At 40.3% G+C, this 25517-nt stretch overlaps 1 protein-coding gene across 50 annotated transcripts in view; it reads left to right on the top strand.

Moving 5' to 3' along the window:
• Positions 1-25517, top strand: part of Nrcam (neuronal cell adhesion molecule) — a 289546-nt gene that overhangs the window by 218708 nt on the left and 45321 nt on the right. For 28 of the 50 annotated variants that reach the window (NM_013150.3, XM_087554175.1, XM_087554177.1 and 25 more), the window contains 6 exon segments: positions 11275-11445; positions 11920-11976; positions 13733-13844; positions 16007-16191; positions 17402-17533; positions 24602-24745. In NM_013150.3, coding sequence (NP_037282.2) covers positions 11275-11445; positions 11920-11976; positions 13733-13844; positions 16007-16191; positions 17402-17533; positions 24602-24745 — 801 coding nt within the window. 50 annotated transcript variants of the gene reach the window in all.

A 25517-nucleotide genomic window follows, 5' to 3' on the forward strand; every position in this document is an offset into this window, starting at 1 on the left:
CCTCTGTTGAAGGGCATCTGGGTTCTTTCCAGCTTCTGGCTATTATAAATAAGGCTGCGATGAACATAGTGGAGCACGTGTCTCTTTTATATGTTGAGGCATCTTTTGGGTATATGCCCAAGAGAGGTATAGCTGGATCATCAGGCAGTTCAATGTCCAATTTTCTGAGGAACCTCCAGACTGATTTCCAGAATGGTTTTACCAGTCTGCAATCCCACCAACAATGGAGGAGTGTTCCTCTTTCTCCACATCCTCGCCAGCATCTGCTGTCACCTGAGTTTTTGATCTTAGCCAATCGCACTGGTGTGAGGTGAAATCTCAGGGTTGTTTTGATTTGCATTTCCCTTATGACTAAAGATGTTGAACATTTCTTTAGGTGTTTCTCAGCCATTCGGCATTCCTCAGCTGTGAATTCTTTGTTTAGCTCTGAACCCCATTTTTTAATAGGGTTATTTGTTTCCCTGCGGTCTAACTTCTTGAGTTCTTTGTATATTTTGGAAATAAGGCCTCTATCTGTTGTAGGATTGGTAAAGATCTTTTCCCAATCTGTTGGTTGCCGTTTTGTCCTAACCACAGTGTCCTTTGCCTTACAGAAGCTTTGCAGTTTTATGAGATCCCATTTGTCGATTCTTGATCTTAGAGCATAAGCCATTGGTGTTTTGTTCAGGAAATTTTTTCCAGTGCCCATGTGTTCCAGATGCTTCCCTAGTTTTTCTTCTATTAGTTTGAGTGTGTCTGGTTTGATGTGGAGGTCCTTGATCCACTTGGACTTAAGCTTTGTACAGGGTGATAAGGATGGATCGATCTGCATTCTTCTACATGTTGCCCTCCAGTTGAACCAGCACCATTTGCTGAAAATACTATCTTTTTTCCATTGGATGGTTTTGGCTCCTTTGTCAAAAATCAAGTGACCATAGGTGTGTGGGTTCATTTCTGGGTCTTCAATTCTATTCCATTGGTCTATCTGTCTGTCTCTGTACCAATACCATGCAGTTTTTATCACTATTGCTCTGTAATACTGCTTGAGTTCAGGGATAGTGATTCCCCCTGAAGTCCTTTTATTGTTGAGGATAGCTTTAGCTATCCTGGGTTTTTTGTTATTCCAGATGAATTTGCAAATTGTTCTGTCTAACTCTTTGAAGAATTGGATTGGTATTTTGATGGGGATTGCATTGAATCTGTAGATTGCTTTTGGTAAAATGGCCATTTTTACCATATTAATCCTGCCAATCCATGAGCATGGGAGATCTTTCCATCTTCTGAGGTCTTCTTCAATTTCTTTCCTCAGTGTCTTGAAGTTCTTATTGTACAGATCTTTTACTTGCTTGGTTAAAGTCACACCGAGGTACTTTATATTATTTGGGTCTATTATGAAGGGTGTCGTTTCCCTAATTTCTTTCTCGGCTTGTTTCTCTTTTGTATAGAGGAAGGCAACTGATTTATTTGAGTTAATTTTATACCCAGCCACTTTGCTGAAGTTGTTTATCAGCTTTAGTAGTTCTCTGGTGGAACTTTTGGGATCACTTAAATATACTATCATGTCATCTGCAAATAGTGATATTTTGACCTCTTCTTTTCCGATCTGTATCCCTTTGATCTCCTTTTGTTGTCTGATTGCTCTGGCTAGAACTTCAAGAACTATATTGAATAAGTAGGGAGAGAGTGGGCAGCCTTGTCTAGTCCCTGATTTTAGTGGGATTGCTTCAAGTTTCTCTCCATTTAGTTTAATGTTAGCAACTGGTTTGCTGTATATGGCTTTTACTATGTTTAGGTATGGGCCTTGAATTCCTATTCTTTCCAGGACTTTTATCATGAAGGGGTGTTGAATTTTGTCAAATGCTTTCTCAGCATCTAATGAAATGATCATGTGGTTCTGTTCTTTCAGTTTGTTTATATAATGGATCACGTTGATGGTTTTCCGTATATTAAACCATCCCTGCATGCCTGGGATGAAGCCTACTTGATCATGGTGGATGATTGTTTTGATGTGCTCTTGAATTCGGTTTGCCAGAATTTTATTGAGTATTTTTGCGTCGATATTCATAAGGGAAATTGGTCTGAAGTTCTCTTTCTTTGTTGTGTCTTTGTGTGGTTTAGGTATAAGAGTAATTGTGGCTTCATAGAAGGAATTCGGTAGTGCTCCATCTGTTTCAATTTTGTGGAATAGTTTGGATAATATTGGTATGAGGTCTTCTATGAAGGTTTGATAGAATTCTGCACTAAACCCGTCTGGACCTGGGCTCTTTTTGGTTGGGAGACCTTTAATGACTGCTTCTATTTCCTTAGGAGTTATGGGGTTGTTTAACTGGTTTATCTGTTCCTGATTTAACTTCGGTACCTGGTATCTGTCTAGGAAATTGTCCATTTCCTGAAGATTTTCAAATTTTGTTGAATATAGGTTTTTATAGTAAGATCTGATGATTTTTTGAATTTCCTCCGAATCTGTAGTTATGTCTCCCTTTTCATTTCTGATTTTGTTAATTTGGACACACTCTCTGTGTCCTCTCGTTAGTCTGGCTAAGGGTTTATCTATCTTGTTGATTTTCTCAAAGAACCAACTTTTGGTTCTGTTGATTCTTTCTATGGTCCTTTTTGTTTCTACTTGGTTGATTTCAGCTCTGAGTTTGATTATTTCCTGCCTTCTACTCCTCCTGGGTGTATTTGCTTCTTTTTGTTCTAGAGCTTTTAGGTGTGCTGTCAAGCTGCTGACATATGCTCTTTCCTGTTTCTTTCTGCAGGCACTCAGCGCTATGAGTTTTCCTCTTAGCACAGCTTTCATTGTGTCCCATAAGTTTGAGTATGTTGTATCTTCATTTTCATTAAATTCTAAAAAGTTTTTAATTTCTTTCTTTATTTCTTCCTTGACCAGGTTATCATTGAGTAGAGCATTGTTCAATTTCCACGTATATGTGGGCATTCTTCCCTTATTGTTATTGAAGACCAGTTTTAGGCCGTGGTGGTCCGATAGCACGCATGGGATTATTTCTATCTTTCTGTACCTGTTGAGGCCCGTTTTTTGACCAATTATATGGTCAATTTTGGAGAAAGTACCATGAGGAGCTGAGAAGAAGGTATATCCTTTTGCTTTAGGATAGAATGTTCTATAAATATCCGTTAAGTCCATTTGGCTCATGACTTCTCTTAGTCTGTCTACATCACTGTTTAATTTCTGTTTCCATGATCTGTCCATTGATGAGAGTGGGGTGTTGAAATCTCCCACTATTATTGTGTGAGGTGCAATGTGTGTTTTGAGCTTTAGTAAGGTTTCTTTTACATATGTAGGTGCCCTTGTATTTGGGGCATAGATATTTAGGATTGAGAGTTCATCTTGGTTGATTTTTCCTTTGATGAATATGAAGTGTCCTTCCTTATCTTTTTTGATGACTTTTAGTTGGAAATTGATTTTATTTGATATTAGAATGGCTACTCCAGCTTGCTTCTTCTGACCATTTGCTTGGAAAGTTGTTTTCCAGCCTTTCACTCTGAGGTAGTGTCTGTCTTTGTCTCTGAGGTGTGTTTCCTTTAGGCAGCAGAATGCAGGGTCCTCGTTGCGTATCCAGTTTGTTAATCTATGTCTTTTTATTGGGGAGTTGAGGCCATTGATATTGAGAGATATTAAGGAATAGTGATTATTGCTTCCCGTTATATTCATATTTGATGTGAGGTTATGTTTGTGTGCTTTCATTCTCTTTGTTTTGTTGCCAAGACGATTAGTTTCTTGCTTCTTCTAGGGTATAGCTTGCCTCCTTATGTTGGGCTTTACCATTTATTATCCTTTGTAGTGCTGGATTTGTAGAGAGATATTGTGTAAATTTGGTTTTGTCATGGAATATCTTGGTTTCTCCATCAATGTTAATTGAGAGTTTTGCTGGATACAGTAATCTGGGCTGGCATTTGTGTTCTCTTAGGGTCTGTATAACATCAGTCCAGGATCTTCTGGCCTTCATAGTTTCTGGCGAGAAGTCTGGTGTGATTCTGATAGGTCTCCCTTTATATGTTACTTGACCTTTTTCCCTTACTGCTTTTAATATTCTTTCTTTATTTTGTGCGTTTGGTGTTTTGACAATTATGTGACGGGAGGTGTTTCTTTTCTGGTCCAATCTATTTGGAGTTCTGTAGGCTTCTTGTATGTCTATGGGTATCTCTTTTTTTAGGTTAGGGAAGTTTTCTTCTATGATTTTGTTGAAGATATTTACTGGTCCTTTGAGCTGGGAGTCTTCACTCTCTTCTATACCTATTATCCTTAGGTTTGATCTTCTCATTGAGTCCTGGATTTCCTGTATGTTTTGGACCAGTAGCTTTTTCCGCTTTACATTATCTTTGACAGTTGAGTCAATGATTTCTATGGAATCTTCTGCTCCTGAGATTCTCTCTTCCATCTCTTGTACTCTGTTGGTGAAGCTTGTATCTACAGCTCCTTGTCTCTTCTTTTGGTTTTCTATATCCAGGGTTGTTTCCATGTGTTCTTTCTTGATTGCTTCTATTTCCATTTTTAATTCCTTCAACTGTTTGATTGTGTTTTCCTGGAATTCTTTCAGGGATTTTTGCGATTCCTCTCTGTAGGCTTTTACTTGTTTATTAATGTTTTCCTGTGCTTCCCTAAGTGTGTTCAGGTCTTTCCTGAAGTCCTCCAGCATCATGATCAAATATGATTTTGAAACTAGATCTTGCTTTTCTGGTGTGTTTGGATATTCCATGTTTGTTTTGGTGGGAGAATTGGGCTCCGATGATGGCATGTAGTCTTGGTTTCTGTTGCTTGGGTTCCTGCGCTTGCCTCTCGCCATCAGATTATCTCTAGTGTTACTTTGTTCTGCTATTTCTGACAGTGGCTAGACTGTCCTATAAGCCTGTGTGTCAGGAGTGCTGTAGACCTGTTTTCCTCTCTTTCAGTCAGTTATGGGGACAGAGTGTTCTGCTTTCGGGCATGTAGTTTTTCCTCTCTACAGGTCTTCAGCTGTTCCTGTGGGCCTGTGTCTTGAGTTCACCAGGCAGCTTTCTTGCAGCAGAAAATTTGGTCTTACCTGTGGTCCCGAGGCTCAAGTTCGCTCGTGGGGTGCTGCCCAGGGGCTCTCTGCAGCGGCAGCAACCAGGAAGACCTGTGCCGCCCCTTCCGGGAGCTTCAGTGCACCAGGGTTCCAGATGGTCTTTGGCTTTTTCCTCTGGCGTCCGAGATGTGTGTGCAGGGAGCAGTCTCTTCTGGTTTCCCAGGCCTGTCTGCCTCTCTGAAGGTTTAGCTCTCCCTCCCACGGGATTTGGGTGCAGAGAACTGTTTATCCGGTCTGTTTCCTTCAGGTTCCGGCGGTGTCTGTGGCAGGGGTCCTGCCGCTCCTGGGCCCTCCCCCACGGGAGCCCAGAGGCCTTATACAGTTTCCTCTTGGGCCAGGGATGTGGGCAGGGGTGAGCAGTGTTGGTGGTCTCTTCCGCTCTGCAGCCTCAGGAGTGCCCACCTGACCAGGCGGTTGGGTCTCTCTCTCACCGGGTCTGGGAGCAGAGAGCTGCTGCGGGCCGGGATCCGCGGGTGTGATGACTAAAGATGTTGAACATTTCTTTAGGTGCTTCTCAGCTCTTCGGCATTCCTCAGCTGTGAATTCTTTGCTTAGCTGAACCCCATTTTTTAATAGGGTTATTTGTCTCCCTGTAGTCTAACTTCGTGAGTTCTTTGTATATATTGGATATAAGCCCTCTATCCATTGTAGTATTGGTAAAGATCTTTTCCCAATCTGTTGGTTGCTGTTTTGTCTTAACAACAGTGTCCCTTGCCTTACAGAAGCTTTGTAGTTTTGTGAGATCCCATTTGTCACTTCTTGATATTAGAGCATAAGCCATTGGTGTTTTGTTCAGGCAATTTTCTCCAGTGCCCATGTGTTTGAGATTCTTTCCTATTTTTTCTTCTATTAGTTTGTGTGTATCTGGTTTGATGTGGAGGTCCTTGATCCACTTGGACTTAAGCTTTGTACAGGGTGATAAGCATGGATCGATCTGCATTCTTCTACATGTTGACCTCCAGTTGAACCAGGACCATTTGCTAAAAATGCTATCTTTTTTCCATTGGATGGTTTTGGCTCTTTTGTCAAAAATCAAGTGACCATAGGTATGTGGGTTCATTTCTGGGTATTCAATTCTATTCCACTAGTCTATCTGACTGTCTCTGTACCAATACCATATAGTTTTTATCACAATTGCTCTGTAATACTGCTTGAGTTCAGGGATAGTGATTCCCCCAGAAGTCCTTTTACTGTTGAGGATAGTTTTAACTATCCTGGATTTTTTTGTTATTCCAGACGTATTTGCAAATTGTTCTGTCTAACTCTCTGAAGAATTAGATTGGAATTTTGATTGCATTGAATCTGTAGATCGCTTTTGGTAAAATGGCCATTTTTACTAGATTAATCCTGCTAATCCATGAGCATGGGAGATCTTTCTGAGATCTTCTTCAATTTCTTTCTTCAGAGGCATGAAGTTCTTAACATATGGATCTTTCCCTTGCTTGGTTAAAGTCACACTGAGGTATTTTCTGTTATTTGGAACTATTATAAAGGGTGTCGTTTCCCTACTTCTTTCTCAGCTTGTTTCTATTTGTGTAGAGGAAGACTATGATTTATTTGGGTTAATTTTATACCCAGCTACTTTGCTGAAGGTGTTCATAGGGTTTAGTGGTTCTCTGGTGGAATTTTTGGGATCATGTAAATATACTATCATATCATCTGCAAATAGTGATATTTTGACTTCTTCCTTTTCAATCTGTTTCCATTTGATCTCCTTTTGTTGTCTGATTGCTCTGGGTAGAACTTCAAGAACTACATTGAATAAGTAGGGAGAGAGCGGGCAGCCTTCTCTAGTCCCTGATTTTAGTGGGATTGTTTCAAGTTTTCTGTCCGTTTAGTTTAATGTTAGTTACTGGTTGCTGTATATGGCTTTTACTATGTTTAGGTATGGGCCTTGAATGCCTTTTCTTTTCTGGACTTTTATCATAAAGGGGTGTTGAATTTTGCCAAATGCTTTCTCAGCATCTAATGAAATGATCATGTGGTCCTTATCTTTCAGTTTGTTTATATAATGGATTATGTTGATGGTTTTCCGTATATTAAACCATCCCTGCATCCCTGGGATGAAGCCTATTTGATCATGATGGATGATTGTTTTGATGTGTTCTTGGGTTCAGTTTGTAAGAATTTTATTGAATATTTTCGTGTTGATATTCATAAGGAAAATTGGTCTGAAGTTCTCTTTCTTTGTTGGGTCTTTGTATGGTTTAGGTATAAGAGTAATTTTGGCTTCATAGAAGGAATTCGGTAGTGCTCGATCTGTTTCAATTTTGTGGAATAGTTTGGATAGTATTGGTATCAGGTCTTCTATGAAGGTCTGATTGAGTTCTGCACTGAACCCATCTGGACCAGGGCTCTTTTTGGTCGGGAGACTTTTAATGACTGCTTCTATTTCCTTAGGAGTTATGGGGTTGTTTGAATGGTTTATCTGTTCCTGATTTAACTTCAGTACCTGGTATCTGTCTAGGAAACTGTCTATTTCCTCCAGATGTTCAAGTTTTGTTGAATATAGGCTTTTGTAGTAGGATCTAATGATTTTTTTAAATGTCCTCTGATTCTGTTGTTATGTCTCCCTTTTCATTTCTGATTTTGTTAATTTGGACACACTCTCTGTGTCCTCTGTTTCATCTGGCTAAGGGTTTATCTATCTTGTTGATTTTCTCAAAGAACCAACTTTTGGTTCTGTTGATTGTTTGGATAGTCCTTTTTGTTTCTACTTGGTTGATTTCAGCTCTGAGTTTGTTTATTTCCTGCCTCCTACTCCTCCTGGGTGTATTTGCTTCTTTTTGTTCTAGAGCTTTTAGGTGTGCTGTCTAGCTGGTGACATATGCTCTCTCCTGTTTCTTTCTGCAGGCACTCAGAGCTATGAGTTTTCCTCTTAGCACAGCTTTCATTGTGTCCCATAAGTTTGGGTATGTTATACCTTCACTTTCATTAAATTCTAAGAATTCTTTAATTTCTTTCTTTATTTCTTCCTTGACCAGGTTATCATTGAGTAGAGCATTGTTCAACTTCCATGTATATGTGGGCATTCTTTCCTTATTGTTATTAAAGACCAGCTTTAGTGCATGGTGGTCTGATAGGACACATGGGATTATTTCTATCTTTCTGTACCTGTTGAGGCCTGTTTTTTGACCAATTATATGGTCAATTTTGGAGAAAGTACCATGAGGTGGTGAGAAGTTATATCCTTTTGTTTTAGGATAGAATGTTCTATAAATATCTACTAAGTCCATTTGGTTCCTGACTTTTGTTAGTCTGTCTATGTCTCCATTTAATTTGTTTTCATGATCTGTCCATTGATGAGAGTGGGGTGTTAAAATCTCCTACTATTATTGTGTGAGGTGCATTGTGTGCTTTCAGCCTTAGGAAGGTTTCTTTTATGTATGTAGGTGCCCTTGTACTTGGAGCATAGATATTTAGGATTGAGAGTTCATCTCGGTGGATTTTTCCTTTGATGAATATGAAGTGTCCTTTCTTATCTTTTTTGATGACTTTTGGTTGAAAATTGATTTTATTCGGTATTAGAATGGCTACTCCAGCTTGCTTCTTCTTACCATTTGCTTGGAAAATTGTTTTCCAGCCGTTCACTCTGAGGTATTATCTGTCTTTGTCTCTGAGGTGTGTTTCCTGTAGGCAGCAAAATGCTGGGTCCTCGTTGCATATCCAGTTTGTTAATCTGTGTCTTTTCATTGGGGAATTGAGTCCATTGATATTGAGAGATATTAAGGAATAGTGATTGTTGATTCCTGTTTTCTTCATATTTAGAGGTGAGATTACGTTCGTGTGCTTGTCTTCTCTTTGTTTTGTTGCAAAACGATTAGTTCCTTGTTTTTTCCTGGGTGTAGCTTGCCTCCTTGTGTTGGACTTTACCATTTATTATTCTTTGTAGGGCTGGATTTGTAGAAAGATATTGTGTAAATTTGGTTTTGTCATGGAATATCTTGTTTTCTCCATCTATGTTAATTGAGAGCTTTGCTGGATACAGTAACCTGGGATGGCATTTGTGTTCTTTTAGGGTCTGTATAACATCTGTCCAGGATCCTCTGGCTTTCCTAGTCCCTGGTAAGAAGTCTGGGTAATTCTGATAGGTCTGCCTTTATATGTTACTTGACCTTTTTCCCTTACTGCTTTTAATATTCTTTCTTTGTTTTGTGCATTTGATGTTTTGACTATTATGTGACGGGAGGAGTTTCTTTTCTGGTCCAATCTATTTGGAGTTCTGTAGGCTTCTTGTATGTTTATGGGCATCTCTTTCTTTAGGTTAGGGAAGTTTTCTTCTATGATTTTGTTGAAGATATTTACTGGTCCTTTTAGTTGGGAGTTGTCACTTTCTTCTATACCTATTATCCTTACGTTTGATCTTCTCATTGTGTCCTGGGTTTCCTGTATGTTTTGGGCCAGTAGGTTTTTCCTTTTTACATTATCTTTGACAGTTGTGTTGATGATTTCTATGGAATCTTCTGCTCCTGAGATTCTCTCTTCTATTTCTTGTACTCTGTTGGTGATGCTTGTATCTAAGGCTCCTTTTCTTTTCCTTCCGTTTTCTCTACCAAGGGTTGTCTCCTTTTGTGCTTTCTTTATTCTTTCTATTTCCATTTTCAATTCTTTATCTGTTTGATTGTGTTTTCCTGTAATTCTTCTAGGGATTTTTGTATTTCCTCTCTAAGGGCTTCTGCTTGTTTACTTGTGTTTTCCTGCATTTCTCTAAGGGAGTTCTTTATGTCTTTGTTAAACTCCTCCATCATCATGATCAAATATGATTTTAAATCTGTATCTTGCTTTTCTGGTGTGTTTGAATATTCAGTGTTTGCTTTGGTGGGAGAATTGGGCTCTGATGATGCCATGTAGTCTTGGTTTCTGTTGCTTGGGTTCCTGCGCTTGCCTCTTGCCATCAGGTTGTCTCTGGTGTTACCTTGTTCTGTTCTTTCTGACAGTGGCTTGACTGTCCTATTGGCCTGTGTGTCAGGAGTGCTGTAAACCCATTTTCCTGTTTTCTTCCAGCCAGTTATGGGAACAGAGTGTTCTGCTTTTAGGCGTGTAGTCCTTCCTGTCCACTGGCTTTCAGCTATTCCTGTGGGCGTGTGTCCTGAGTCCACCAGGCATGTCACTTGGACCAGAAAATCTGGTCTTACCTCTGGTCTCAGGCCTGAAGCCACTTCTTGGGGCTGGGTTTCAGCTCTCTGTGAGGGCAGCAACCAGAAGGGCTTGCCCCTACTTCTGGGTCCCTGCACACAGGGGGCCCAGATGGCGCTAGCTGTTTTCCTCTAGAGTCAGAAATGTGGGCAGAAAGTACTCTCCTCTCGTTTCCCAGGCGTGTCTGCCTGTCTGAAGGTCTAGCTCTCCCTCCCCCGGGATTTGGGTGCAGGGAGCTGTTTGACCAGGCTCCTTCAGATCTGGGCATATTCTGGGCTGCAGGGCTCCTGCAGCTTGACTGCCCCTATCTTCCTGTGCCCAGAGGCCCTATACACTTTCCTCTTTGGCCAGCAATGTGGGCAATGGTGGGCAGAAATGGCGATCTCTCCTGCCCTGTAGTCTCAGAATTGTCCAAACCTCTAGACGATGAGCTCTCTCTCCCACGGGGTTTGGGAGCAGGGAGCTATGGTCTGAGATCAGCGAGGTTTGGGTGCCAGCTAGAAACCAGAAGTGTCCAGTCCCAGAGGAATTTTGCCTTTGTGTGTCCTGAGTCTACCAGGCAGGTCACTTGGAGCAGAAAAGTTGGTTTTACCTCTGGTCTCGGGCCTGAAGTCAATCCTCAGGCCTTAGTTTCAGCTCTCTGTAAGCTGTTTCTACTTTCTTAATGAAACATTTCAGTTTATGCCTCTGGTCCTGTTTCTCTTCCAGGTTCCAAGAAATTAGGATTGGATATGTTCAGTAGTGTATTAGTGTGTCTCACATCTTAAAAAACAGTCAAAACAAAACAACAAAACACCCCAGTTGTTGTCTTTTACCAAAAGGGCTGTCAATACATACATACATACATACATACATACATACATACATACATACATATAATATATAAACACACATATACACACACATATATGTATGTATTATGTGTATATATGCATGTATATATATACGTGTGTGTGTGTGTGTATGTGTATGTCTGTATGTATGCATTTTTTCAGGTGAAGTTCACAGGTGTGTTAATAGATGGCTGTTCTGCTGATATGGAGATTGGTACCTGTATGATGGAATGATCTTAGTATCTCTGTCTTTCCCCAAGCCTTTCAAAGACTGCCACAGAGTGAGCGGGTTTCCCAAGGACTGAATGGAGACCTTTACTTCTCCAATGTCCTCCCAGAGGACACCCGTGAGGACTACATCTGCTATGCCAGATTTAATCACACTCAAACAATTCAACAGAAACAACCTATTTCTCTGAAGGTGATTTCAGGTAAGAACTCAGCCTCCTGGGTTTCTTTTAATGGTGTAAACATTATGTGAATCAAATTATTAACAGTTAAGTACAGTCTGACTCTGAGGTAAAACAGTTCATTGACCAAGAAAATTCCTGCAAACGCTCACTAAAGCATTAACTTAATGCTAGAAGAAGCATGCATAAATATTATCTTTTACATTTTTCACTGCCATTTCTATTCCCCTGGAAACCTCCTGACTCTATAGTGTTCTGAGCATTGCTGTGTGCCTTATACCCCACAATGCCTTTTGTTGGCATTGATCCTGTAGATCCAGTCGCAGTTGGGGGTGGTAGAGTGAATTCTGAGTTAGTCAGTATGATATCAAGCACTATACTTTCCTGGCAGGAATGACACTTAGCCTACTGTATGCCTTTGTTTCTGTTGCCCAATGGATTTTTATCCTTCTCGCCTACTTTTGTGCCCTCTTCATGATATTCTGTTTATTTCAGTGGATGAATTGAATGACACTATAGCTGCTAATTTGAGTGACACTGAGTTTTATGGTGGTGAGTTACAGTGGTTGTAACTGATATTCTCTCCTTCATTGTAGACTTTAGTTCACTAACGTCACCTCCATGGCCGCTTAACCTTGTTTCTTTAGGAAACCTCTAGTTACATGTTTAATATCACCATATCAATGTGTGTTTCTTAAGAAACTTAGCTGTAAACTCTTAAGCATGCCACTCAAACATTTTCCATGATGTATGTACAATTAAACTTGTTATAAAGTTTCATGTAAACCATTTCATATGCTTTAGAAAAAACCTGTCATATGTGTTTAGAATTGTATTTTTCATACTCTGTGCTGTCTATAAACTTTTTGCATGACCTACAATATAAACTGATTGGTCGTATTAACTCCTAGAATATTGACTCATAAGAACCTTCAGTAACTAACATAGAGTACATGACATAGTAATCATCTAACCTTCTGTGTTTTTAGCTTTGTTAGAAATCAGTCACTGTTTTCTGTGGGAGGAAACCTTTAAAAATAGACCATTCAATTCTTTGCATTAAATTGAAACAAATTGGATTTCCTCAAGGAAAACGTGGCTGTCAAGCATAAAATCTGTTACTAAACAATACTGGCTCTGGATGTAAGGGCTTCTTAATTCCTCATAGATGGAGTTTCTGCTACATTAGTTTTTACCTTTGAGATATGAACATTGCAGAGTATGGCAGATATAAGTCACCTTTATTTATTTAATATGGTTCTCTCAAATACAGGCCTCAAGACTCTACTCAATAAGGAGTAAGTTCCCCTAACCACCTCTAAAATCCTTAAGGAAACAAATTTTTCTCCAGCAATACCATTTGGGGTACTTAGAATGTTTTCTTTTGAGAAATGAGAAATTTATATATTGCCCCTTCATTTGGTTTTAGAAGTACCAAGTGCATCCATCATTTGTGGCTGAAATAGTGTCTTATGACATTTCCACTTGAAAATTCCTCAAGGCCTTCAGTCGAGAAGGTCACAGTTTTTAAGTCCATAAAACAGAGGGATTATTTCTAAGCTCTCTGTCTTAGAGCTTCTTTATTTTGACTTCAAATAAAATGATTTCCATTTTAGCTCTGCCAGTATTCCTTTTCTTTTTTTTCCCCAAAACTAGGGATAAATCTGGGGGCCTTACCTATACTAAACAAACACTGCCATGAAGCCACACCTTGAGATCCTCTACTGCAGATCTTTATTCACAGCGTATGATTTTTCAGAACTCTTTAGAAATTCTCTAGTTCTGTTTTATTTTTCACAGACTTGGCAGTGTAGGACCCTTAAGATATATATCAGTGGCATGGGCTATAATGCTGTCCAGAATAAATCAAAAAACTTTGTCCATAATGATTTGTTGCTTAAAAAAAAAAAAACAAAAACCAAAAACCCAACAATTAACATCCTTCAAAAGACACAGTTTTTGCCTTGACCTGAGCTCTAGTCTTAAGGAATGTGACAAACTGACATCATCACATAAATTTTGGAGATTTACCAGCCCACAGAAAATTGATAAAACCCTAACCCAATTAAAGACATGTACAAAAAAGAGTCCTTGACATTGCTTTGCCCATGCAATCAAAATTGTTTCTTTTCCTGGCACACTGAGTAAGTGTAAGAAGAGAGTGTGTATGTATAACTTAACAAATTTCAAAATAAGCATCCAATGGATTTGAAATGAGAGTAGAATTTTAGGCAGCTTTTTGACAGCAGCTGTGTTCTAAGAAACACACTTTCATAATTTTAATGCATACTGGTTTTCTTGTTTGCAGCTAAATCTAGTAAAGAGAGGCCACCAACATTTCTAACTCCAGAGGGCAATGAAAGTCACAAGGAAGAATTAAGAGGAAACGTGCTTTCCCTGGAGTGCATTGCAGAAGGCCTGTGAGTTAACACATTCTGTCCGGATGCTTACTTCTTATCAATATATAAATGGTTGACAGACATTTACATTTCCCAGGAAAAGCCATTGTTTCATGCTTCTAATTTGACCAAAATTTTAAAAATATACAAACATTACCCGAGTCAACTTTGAATTGTGTGTTGTTGCTAAAACATTCTGATGTAAGAGTGTTCATCTTGCAGTATGTTTTCTGTACCTGTAATCATCTTATGATCACTGATCACTGTGATCACCATAGAATTCTGCTGCTTTCCAATGAACAACCTCAGCTTTTGCTGGCTTTAAAAAAGAATCACCTACTTACCCTGATCATTTGTTGAATGATCTTGGGAGGAGTCCTTTGAAAGCAGAATAGCTGCGAGTTTGTTACTCTCAAGGTCTGCCACCTGAGCACCTGATATGTTGGCAATCTTGCCCTCTCTTACTGTCTGTCATCAAAAGCTCACAGCGCATCTCGGGGCCTCAAAACGGAGGCACTGTCCCTTCTGTTCCTTCCTGTGGGCAGAGTGTAAAGCCAAGGTGCTCATCTGCGCATACTTCAGAGCCCATGTGCCTTTGGCAGGCACTCCAGTAAGGCTTTGGGTAGATACAAGAGCAACTGTGAACTTGGGCCCACATGTCAGGCAAGTTTCTAGATTGTCTTGCTGTGATGCCAGGCGTACAACGAGTGTCTTTAAGTGACCACAGTTACTGAAGCCCTCACTGGGATCTCAGGAACACACTTCTTTCACGTTTTGTGATTTGTGTTGTCTGTGAACTGAATATCTAATGATAATGTCGTTCCTTGATGAAGGAATAAATACTTCTGAATGCACATGGCGCCCTCTGCTGACCAAATCAGGAATTTACACATTTGCCATGTCAGTCCTTCAGCTTAAATACTTAACAAAACTCTTAAAATATGACAATCTTTCCTAGCAGATTTTTTAATTTCTAATTTTTATCATTTTTATAGTCAAGAGCAAACATGATATTTAATAAGTTTCATATTTTCACGTTTTCAGATTAGGAACATTGATTTTTTTATGTTTTATTTTTATTTATTTATTTATTTATTTGCAAACTATCGTTGTAACTTGGAAATAGAAAAGAAAGAACTTTTCATACAAAGAAATCTCACGAATCCATGGTTGGAACTGTACTTTTTTTTTTCAAGCCAGGAACCGTTAGGCTCAGCATCAAACCACATTAAGCCATTCATCAATCTCTGAGATTGTTTGTAGAATAGGAGCCTTGCATAACAACTGATGGCTTTGCTCAGTGTAAACCATAACACTGTGTGTCTATCCCCACCCCGCTCACACCTCATCTGAAACCTGAGTCAAACTGTAAGGAGACATCATATGTTGTCAGATTCCACTGTGACTGACTAATACTTCGAAACTGATCTCACATCTTCTGCAGCTTTGCCTGTTTATAGTGTGTGCTAATTTTAGAGGCCTCTTCATTAAAGTTCTATGCTGTCATTTTGTTCATCCAAACATAGCAAAGCCCATGTTATGAGCTGTCATTAAATCCCTCTTGCATTTATGATAACAAAAGCAGTGATGTCCTGGAGTCTGGACCAGTCCTTCTTCCTTGCCATCTTCCCACCACACATGGCTGAGGACACAGGCATGTGTGTGCGCACACATGTTTATGTTGAACAATTTAAAATTTTCATGTCACGTAAATTCTGAAGATGTTATCCAAGCCAGCTATTCTCATTAAGACAACCAGAGATGCAAAGGCACAAGGAACTGATGTTCACGTATCTTTAACTCTAGCTGATTAAATCAATCAATATTATTAATAGTAATTCTCTTGATTGGCATAGTAAAAGTCTGTAGAGTATCCTCACTGATCAGAATGTTGAGGAAAAGATTAGGTCCCTTGAGTAAAGCGATCCATGCTTAGGGCGCATCATCACTGAGGTAAAAACTTAGTATAGTTCTAATTATTTGAAAATGGAATCATTTCAAGTGCAGGGTCTGAGCAATACTTATAAAAATGCGATGTTAATTAAAAGGTCTGTATGCTTGTCATTATCTTTACGTAAAGAATTGATTATAAGATTATAAATGCCCGTGAAAACTCACTCGGCAGAGCCGTCACAGGGGAGCTCCTTTTCCTGTGTAACATCATTGCTTATTTATTCTCTCAGACCTACTCCAGTTATTTACTGGATCAAGGAAGATGGAACGCTTCCTGTCAACCGGACGTTTTATCGGAACTTTAAGAAAACCTTGCAGATCATTCATGTCTCTGAAGCAGACTCTGGAAATTATCAGTGCATAGCAAAAAACGCATTGGGAGCCGTCCATCATACCATTTCTGTCACAGTTAAAGGTATACTTTGATCTCAGATGCATTCCCCTGGCTTTTGTGGGGGCTCTGAAACTTCGGTTTAATGTGCTTTTGATTGTGTTCTTCAGTAATGAGAAGTTTAAATTGATGTCCTCTTCGTGGTGTCATGAATCTTTTCTCATTCCCACTGTAATTGCATCCAGGCCAGATTAAAAAGCCACTCATTCAAATCTTCCTCACACAACTACAATTAGTAAAAGCAGAAGGGATGGTAGAAACAGAAAAGCACCATGATAGTCCCACAGAGATAACTACTACAGGCGAGATCCAGGGAGGAATTCTGAAATCGGTGGGTGAAAGCAACTTTAAGGAGAAGCAGGATATTTACATAGCATCAAACTGTTCTTGCTATCGGCTGCGACATTTTTAAATGTATGCCCACTAATTACCACCCTTCCTGGAGGAAATGGTCCTCATGGAGAATTGGCTGTACTAGTGAGCGGATGCCAAGGAATAGAACGCAGATTACAGAACAGTTTAATTTTACAGTGGGAGCACTGGCAGATACTACCTTAACCAAGTGACGAAGCTGAGTGTCGCTAATAAGTCACGGTGGTCTCATGTCTTCCTTGGAGTGGTGAGAGAAGAAAAGAGGCATCACCACTGTGATATCCTTACAACCCGGAACCTGGAGTGAATCATTAGAAAGCATCAGCCAGACTCACCGAAGGCACTCTATCAAATGGGTCTAACACTCTTCAAATGTGTCAAAATCATGAAGGAAAAGGAGAGACCAAGAAACTCCCTGGCTAACAAACTCAGCCAGTGGAGGTGGTGTAGTGTCCAGAACAGGGCAATGGTCATTTTCTGTCCTGTGTGTAGCCACAATCCTGCTGTAAAAACATTTGATGTTAGGGGAACCAGAACAAAGGGGTTTAGGACACTGTAGTCTATCTTTGCAACTTTTTCAAAATTAAAAAGTTTTAGAATTGTTTCTCTATTTTATAATTGTGTAACTCAAATCCATGTGATTCTCCTTACTCTTTATAAAGTCTAGAGAATTATTTGAATCAATTCTTACATTTTTCTCCTTCATTCTAAAAAGTGATGCTAACAGCTCTTTAACAAAACCATGTAATCCAGTCCGACAGTCTGATGTAGTCAGAGTACTATAGGAGTCTGATGTAGCATTGGCTACAATACTTTTCGAGTCAGATGTTTTCCTAAATTTATTTTTCTTCTTTCAATAAAGCGGCTCCCTACTGGATTGTTGCACCTCACAACCTCGTGCTTTCCCCAGGGGAGAATGGGACCCTCATCTGCAGAGCTAACGGCAACCCAAAACCCAGAATTAGCTGGTTAACAAATGGAGTCCCAGTAGAAAGTAAGTGACCTTCCTTGTCTCTGGTTGCAGGGTATTTTCAAAGTGCGCCTGGATCTCAGCAACAAACAAGTGTGCAGTGATGAAATAATTTACCTTCTATATGGAAGCTGATTGTAAAGTTATCAGAGGCACCGAAGCACCTTAAAATTTTTTTATTGCCTTTGGATACTTATATAGACTTCTTAAAATAAGTTGAAAAAGAACTTGTAATAAAAAAGATAATTCTGTGTATTAATCAGAACTTAATATTTCTCCTTTTTTTTTTATCCCAGACCATGGGGAGAATGATAGAGTGAGACATAAACCTCACCCACAGTTTAGATTAACTTTCTTAGGAAATATCACAGAGTCCACAGAGCCTGACAGGATATCTAGGGCTGAGTCAGTAGATGACAAAAGAAAGAAACATCTGTCTGACTCTATAGTTTTCAGTTCTGGGGAAAGCCCCAGTGTCCCCCCATATTCTCCAGTCTTCATAGGTCAATTGTCCCACTGCATATCTGAAGGACCTGGTCCTGATGTAGGATGCCATGGCTGCCTTCTGCCTCTTTTTCCTCCTTGAGTCTCATGAGGGCATTTTCCGGAGATTGTTAAGGAAGACATTAAGACATTGGCTGTGTTTGTAACTGTCCACTCCTGGTCTGCAGGTCTACCCCTAGGTCATTTTTGCTAGCCATCTTCCCAGGCTACCGCCGTGCTGCCCACAGTGGCCCGTGAAAGTGTGTGGCTGGGGAGTTTTCATGAATCCTCCAAGCCACAGAGTAAAGGCTCATTTTTATAAAACATTCTTAGAGGATTGGAGATAGTAGAAGGGGTATATAACAAAGGGGGGATTAAATTGCCCCTCACTGCTTCTGAACTTCTAAACCACGTCTTACTGAGAGCAGCCCCTGCCTTCCTCCTCACTTTGCCTCCTCACAGCCTTTGAACATTTCCCACCTCTTAGAATTCAGATGTCCTCTTAGGTGGAGCGTGGGGGATGTGAACAAAGTTGATTTCTGCTTCAAGCCCACCCTGTCCGGCTCACCTCATAGTCATTACCCTGATCAGAGGCAATTTGGCTCCTGGTAGTCTCCCACTGAAAACCAAATGTCACTTTTACCTCCGAACAAGGAAAGGCCCTTTGAACTGACTTTGGCCCATCTTCGTCTTCCTTTAGGGTGGAAGATTCATCCCAGAGGTGAAGACGGCCAGGAGATTCACTGTTGAGAGACACAGTGTTCCTAATAAGCAGGCATGGGCGATGTAGTTTTAGTCTGAGTAATTGCAGCCTGTGCCCTGAGTATTTACTGGGAGTTTGCTTGTGTCACACAGCACAACAGTTATCAGATACTTGGGCAGAAACAGCTTGTGTTTACTGCAAAAGGAAATATGTCCTTGGAAGAAAACTGAACCTAATGAGGCCAGTAATTGATACTGATACTTATGCTCCAATTTTAATTCCGATCAGAGCAGGAAACGCCACAAATCTTAGCTCCCATCACACATCAAAGAGATACTGACACTCTGAAGGGATTGTGAGTGACAACTGAAGAGAAAGAGTGGAAGGGAACCCAGAAGTGAACGATGTTCTCCGGTACAAGTATGGTTTGAATAGAAACGTGTCCGTAATAATAAAAGCAATATTGAATACTCAGCACTTTGCACCAAAGGGTTTTTTTTCCAGCTGAGAGGTACTCTACAGTTTATGAAAGATTAAATGTGCTCCTGAGATTTAGACTCAGCGAAAGCAGACAAGTGGGAGGGAACATCCATCTAGCCACTCAGCAGGAAAACCGGGAGAGCCAGAGGCCGTTGAAGCCATAAACTCCCAGGCTTGGCAGTCAGGACACAGAGCTAAGCAGGGGAAACGGAATCATGTGTGAGAAATTAAGTGATGAGCTTGCTCTTTCCACCTGATCTGCTATCACTCTTCCAAATTGGCCCTGCTGCTCTGCTCTGGCTGCCATAACAAAGTACCTTGGACTAGGTAACTTACAGACAACAGAAAATTGATACTCTGCTCCCTGTACTGGAAGCTGTAAAATCCAAGTTGAACACTGGCTTCTGGGACTACCTCTTCCTCTGTGTACATACAGTGACAGTTCCTCTCGAGTCTTTTGTCAAGGGGCACTAACTCTATTTGTGGGAGGAGAGCCCTATGATCTAGTCACCTGATAAAAACCTGAGCCTTTGGGCTAAGACAACCTTGGAGCTTGGGGTTCAACACATGAATGTGTGAAGCTTATAGACCTTTGGAGGACAGCACTAGCATAGCAGCACCTGGGGGAACCTTGGACTCCATTAATAGTCAGACTGTGAGCTTTGAATATGTCTTCACCCATACTTTTTATGGTGAAATTCAGAGGAGAGGGTGTTAAGCGAGGGCAAGTGTCTCTGGGAGACCAGTTAGACTTTTCTACTGTAACCCCAAATCATTCAATTAGGTCCCAAACAGAAATAATTCAGATGAAATCTGTCACATAAAACTTTAAATTAGGTTATTTATTTATTTATTTATATCCCCAAAGTATATTGCCTTGGAAAAGAAGGAAGGAAGCCAAGCAGATCTGACAGGAATTCCACAGCTCTTTTAGATCTAGTGTGCCCCACCTCAGGTGTGCGCAGTTTGGGACAGCCTCTCTGGTGGGTGTTCAGTAAGGGGAACTGTGAACAGTAGGAGAGCACAGCAAGTGGCCTTGCCCATCAGGCTGCTCTGGGGAGCTGCAAGCAGCTTCCTGCTCCTTTGTCACAGAGATGTGGTGTATTTTTGAGCATGGCCAAGTCGGAAGTGCATGGACATTTCATAATTGAGGGTGATGAACTGGCAAGGGACCCTGCACGGTTCTTTAGCTGTGCCCCACACATCGGCTGCTGGTCTCTGGAAAACTTCTGATGAGTGCGTTCTTTGAATGGGAACTAGGTCATAAGCAGCTAATAGCGAAGAGATATACCCTGATGTATATTGGCTTCTACTAATCCAAAATAAAGAGTTAGGTGAGGAAATAAAGCAAAAGAAGCCCTTAGAGGCTTGAAGAGGCAAATGCCTTTATCCTTTCCACACGTTGGCCAAGGACCTAAACAAGCCTGCCTTGGAGACTTGAAGACTGTTCTGGAAACAGGCCATTGGTTGCCTCTCATCTGTAGTTTGTTGAGTTGTGCATCAGCAGTGCCAGGCCATGGAAGGTAACAGAGATACAATGGTAGAAAAACAGAAAACTGCAGTGTATTGGCACTGGCTGAACCGTGAGGATTACTTATGTTTAGCAAGCCTAATAGAGGATCCAGAAGTTGGCCTGAGGCCCTAGCTGGCTTGTTAGCCTGACTTCCTACCCAAGAGACTACAGAAATGTAGATCAGCTGTGCTTCTGTATCCATACCGATTGCCTCAGATCTGTTTCCCGTGGCAATCAACAGACACAGTCAGGGACCCATACAACCAGACTCATAGCCTCCCTCTCATGAATTGTGGGTAATCATCCAAGGACTCTGCTACAAATTAGGATTATCATGGAGAGGTAGCCGTAAGGCCAAAGCACCTGGGTGCTTATCTCACTGGCTTCTGAAGCTATGTCTTATCAAACAAGAGTATTAAATACAGAATTTACCGGTGAAACACCGAGAATATCTTAAACAGTCCACAGTGGTTAGAGATTACGCAGTTATAAGTGACCTGCAGGAGACCTCAAATGTGGTCTGGAGTGCTTGAGAGAGTGTGAAGTCAAGAGAAACCACTTCAAGCCTGCAGCAGGAGATTTCCCCACTCTCCTAGAGATCGAGTTCTTCCATGTCCTTTGCCTTCTCCTTAATCCCTGTTTCTGTCCAGGGAGGCAGTGAGGGAGTCTAACACATAACATAAAATCTCACCTTTGTTAAAAGGCCCACTCGGCTCAGATCTAAGGAGGGGAAAGGACCAAATTTATAAGGAGGACCGCATCTCCTCCTTACACAATCACAAATTTTGTTTGTGTAACTCATGAAAACAGCCAGAGGGATGGAGACTTAATTCAGAATATTCTCAAGATCTCACCAAAGCCTCCTCCTTCCCCTTCCTCTCAGAGGCAAGGGTTCTGTCAGCAGGTTCTGTTAGGGAGGAATAGACAGGACATGGGAATTCAGCTCTTCTCTGAAGCTTGGATTCAAGTCCTCTCTAATTGCTCTTCATAGTCCAGGAAGTATTTAGAAACCTGACTAAAACAGAAATCTGCAACATTAATTTTATTTAAATAAAATGTTAAGTGCTCTGGTCTATAATTTTCATATTTAAAAATGTACTTAATATTATCTGGTTAAACTACTTAATAAGGTTCTCTTTAAGCAAAATTATATAATTGACATGAATACATCTTAGAAATTGACAGTACTAAGTGCTTATAAGACAGCATTTTTACTTATTATCATTAATTTCATATTCAAAATATTGGAGACATTACAGTTTTAGCCACCATGTAATACACACACACACACACACACACACACACACACACACACACACACACATGTAACATTTATTTTTTTTGAACTTTTCTGAAGGCCCTACTTTTGGTCCTCACCTTTGGGGCTTAAAGCTATAGATGGGGATGCTGCACTCTGACATTTCTTTCTTCCGTGTTCATTTACAGCAAATGAAGTTGGTTGTTCCTAGAATTAATTATTCCTTTCGATGATTTGAGTTTGCGAGTTGGCAAGCTGTTCCCACACGGTATACAGTACACAGCATCCAAAAGTTCCCAATGGCTCTGCAGCCGTGACTCCATTCTGTGCCCAGCCACCAACTGAGCCGCCATATGTCACTGCAGTTCCTAGGAGTATTTGCTTCTCTTGAATAACTGCACAAGGAAAACAGAACGCAGCCGTTCACGGAGAGAATGCTAGTTGCTCTTTACCTATACCTTGAGTCCAAGTTTGTTATTTGTAAACATTACGTCAGAAATAAGTATCTGAAAACCGCTCTACTAAGCACAAGTGAGGTAGAGAGAGTCAGATGCCTTCGATACTGAAGCAAAGTGGAACCTGTAGCTGCCCGTTGCTCTGTTTATGGTTGACGCATATACACTTGTGGAAATTGTCCTTCTAGCCTTACCAATTCAGCTCAAGGGTCATGGTAGTATAACTGTAAAATGTTCTATCCCTTATTATAGGTAAAGAGTAATGAGCATTCTCGCCATGAAAGTCTGCATTATGTTTTCCTTGTGCAGTTATTCAAGAGAAGTGACATTTTAAAGGGTTAGGAATAGAGCTTAGTGGCTGAGTGTTTGCCTACTATATTTAAAGTCCCTGGGTCCACTTTTGCTAACTTAACCTTTGAATACACAGTAGGACAATATTGAATACATTCACATTGTTATGCAATAATCCTCCAGGAGGTTTTAATCTCATAAAACTTAAACTGGAATATGGTTGTGTGGTTTTAAGAATCTGTAAGCTCAGGGATAGGGGAGCTTTTGTCCCATAGTCTGTTAGATGCTCTGCCTGCTCGTCACACACACACACTGTTCTTCAGTGTCCGGCATACCTTCAAAGGGGCAGTCACAGTGGGCATATGGTGGACACCAAAAACCTCCAGGACAGCCCTAACACTGAGCGTCCATGTTCTAAGACCATGTGTTGAAAGTAACTCACAGAGCAGAGAGGCCAGAGGTCCCAATTTCATCACAAGAACCTTCAAAGGTGCTATGCCACTCTTGGCTGTGTTCAGGGAGAAACATGATAATGGAAGAATGAACAGGAAACAAAAAAAAAACAATACTGATAGCTTTGATGATGGTGGAGAAAAAAGAAAATATGGACTAAGAAATTAAGAATCTTCCAGAAAGCAGAAGGAACAAAGAAGTAGATTCCTCTGCACAATGAGAAGGAACATGGTTTTCCGAGACTTTGTCTGGCTTCCATCTTGGAGAGCCAAGAGGTAGTGAATTTTGTGTAGTTTGCAGATAGTAGATTCGTGATAAACTCTAGCAGTAAGAAACTATCGCAGGATGAATGGGCACAATTCACGGGTGTGTAAAACAGAGGTGAGTAACTATAGCTGGATTTATTTTTATTAAAGCGACTTAATGAGTCAGAGGTGAGTCAGATACTTTTATTTCAAAGTGATAATGAAGTCTCAGTACAGTGAAAGATATGTCTTTGATATAAAACCTTTTCTCGTCACCATAGAAATAGAAATGTGTTTAGAATGAAAGGCAGTCCTCTCATGGTTGCCATATGCTGTTGCAGAGAGAAGGGTAGTATTATTTACTTTGATGTTGATCAGTGTGCTAAGGCAATTTACTCTTAAAATAATGTGGGGTGATGGTCTCCCCAACCCCGCATTTAGCATCCAGAAAAAGAAATTTGTGCATCTCAGTACAACACAGCCCAGCACAGAGCTTCCATGGTGTTTGCCTTGCTTAGCACTAAATGCTGACATCCTGTGTTACCCAGCCGCTTTCATCCAACTTCAGCATGGCTCAATCCTGGTTATAACATGTCTTAAGTACTTAAGGGATTTAGCTGAAAAGAGTCTTTAAGAGAAATTTTATACAACTGATTGCTCCTTCAGCCCCAGATGTGTGACCAGCAGGAAAGTGGATATCCTCCTGTTCGCGACTCTCACGTTCCTTATGCATACTTTTATTTGTTTTAAGAACTAGATCCTCAATGGCGGGGGGCAGGCTTGAACTAGCTAACATATTTTTCCATCTGATGACAAGTATTATTCCTTCCTTTGGATAACTAACTTGCCTCCTTTTGAATAACTGGATTCTTTACAAACGTGGCAATGTTTTTCTGAATTTGATATTCTTGCCCAACTTGAGCTTGCTTTTTTTAGCAGTCCTCAGTGTTAAAGAGCAATTTATCCACATAGTGCTAAACAAGCATCGTGCATATTTTCGTTCTTGTGTGTGATAACTAAACTCTGCCTGGATGCTTTTCCTTTTATTGAGGCATATACGTAGATCAGCCTGTATTTGCATCCCATTTATTTAAGTATGTATATATATATACATATATATATGTATATATATATATATCAAAATTTGCCCATTTGACATATATCTTTTAAGCAGTAAGAAACGTGTATTTTCTATTTTTCTATTCAAACAGTTGCTCTCGATGACCCCAGCCGAAAAATCGATGGTGATACCATTATGTTTTCAAATGTTCAAGAAAGCTCAAGTGCGGTTTATCAGTGCAATGCCTCTAACAAATATGGATATTTACTAGCAAATGCATTTGTAAATGTGCTCGGTAAGCTCTTCCTTTATCAAAAACATGGAAAGTTAATGACCGCTGTTATTTTCTGCTTATTCAGCAAAAATGCATTATATCTTTGGTACCTGCAATACACAGTGTTTTAAGCTACAAAGAATATATACAAGGGTAGATACGATACAAATCTTGCCTTAAGGGTGATTTTTGTCTGTTCTTGAAATTCTTTCATACAGTTTTTAGATGGCAAAATCTTTGCTGCAGAAATAATCAAACAGGCTGTTCTGTTCACAGGTAATTTGATTGTTAAATCCTTCAAAGGGAAAATGGTGTTTGTTCACATTAGCAATGTATATGGCAGCTCTTTTATCTTTAGACAGTTAGTTACTATTCCTTTGCTGCAGCAAAGGACCATGATCAAGGCAACTTACAAAAGAAACCATTCAGTTTGGGGCTCATCGTTCTAGAGAGGAGTAAAGTCCATGACCTTCATGACCATAATGGCGGAAGCATGGCAGCGTGTAGGCAGGCAGGTGCTGGAGCAGTAGCTGAGAGCTTACGTGATGAGACAACAATTGCAAGGCAAGGGAGGTGGGGAGTCAACTGGCATGGTGTGGGCTTTGGGAACCTCGAAGCCCAATTCCAGTGACATACCTCCTCCAACAAGGCCACACCTCCTACTCCTTCCCAAACAGTTCTACCAACTGCAAAAGCATTCAAAAGTGTAAGACTACGGAAGCATTCTCATTTTGCACTACAGAAATTGACAAGTTTAAAAACAACTTCATGATTCCCACATAAAGAACTAAAT

Source organism: Rattus norvegicus, chromosome 6, assembly GCF_021556685.1.
Source record: "Rattus norvegicus strain SHRSP/BbbUtx chromosome 6, alternate assembly SHRSP_T2T, whole genome shotgun sequence".
NCBI classification, from domain to species: Eukaryota; Metazoa; Chordata; class Mammalia; order Rodentia; family Muridae; genus Rattus; species Rattus norvegicus.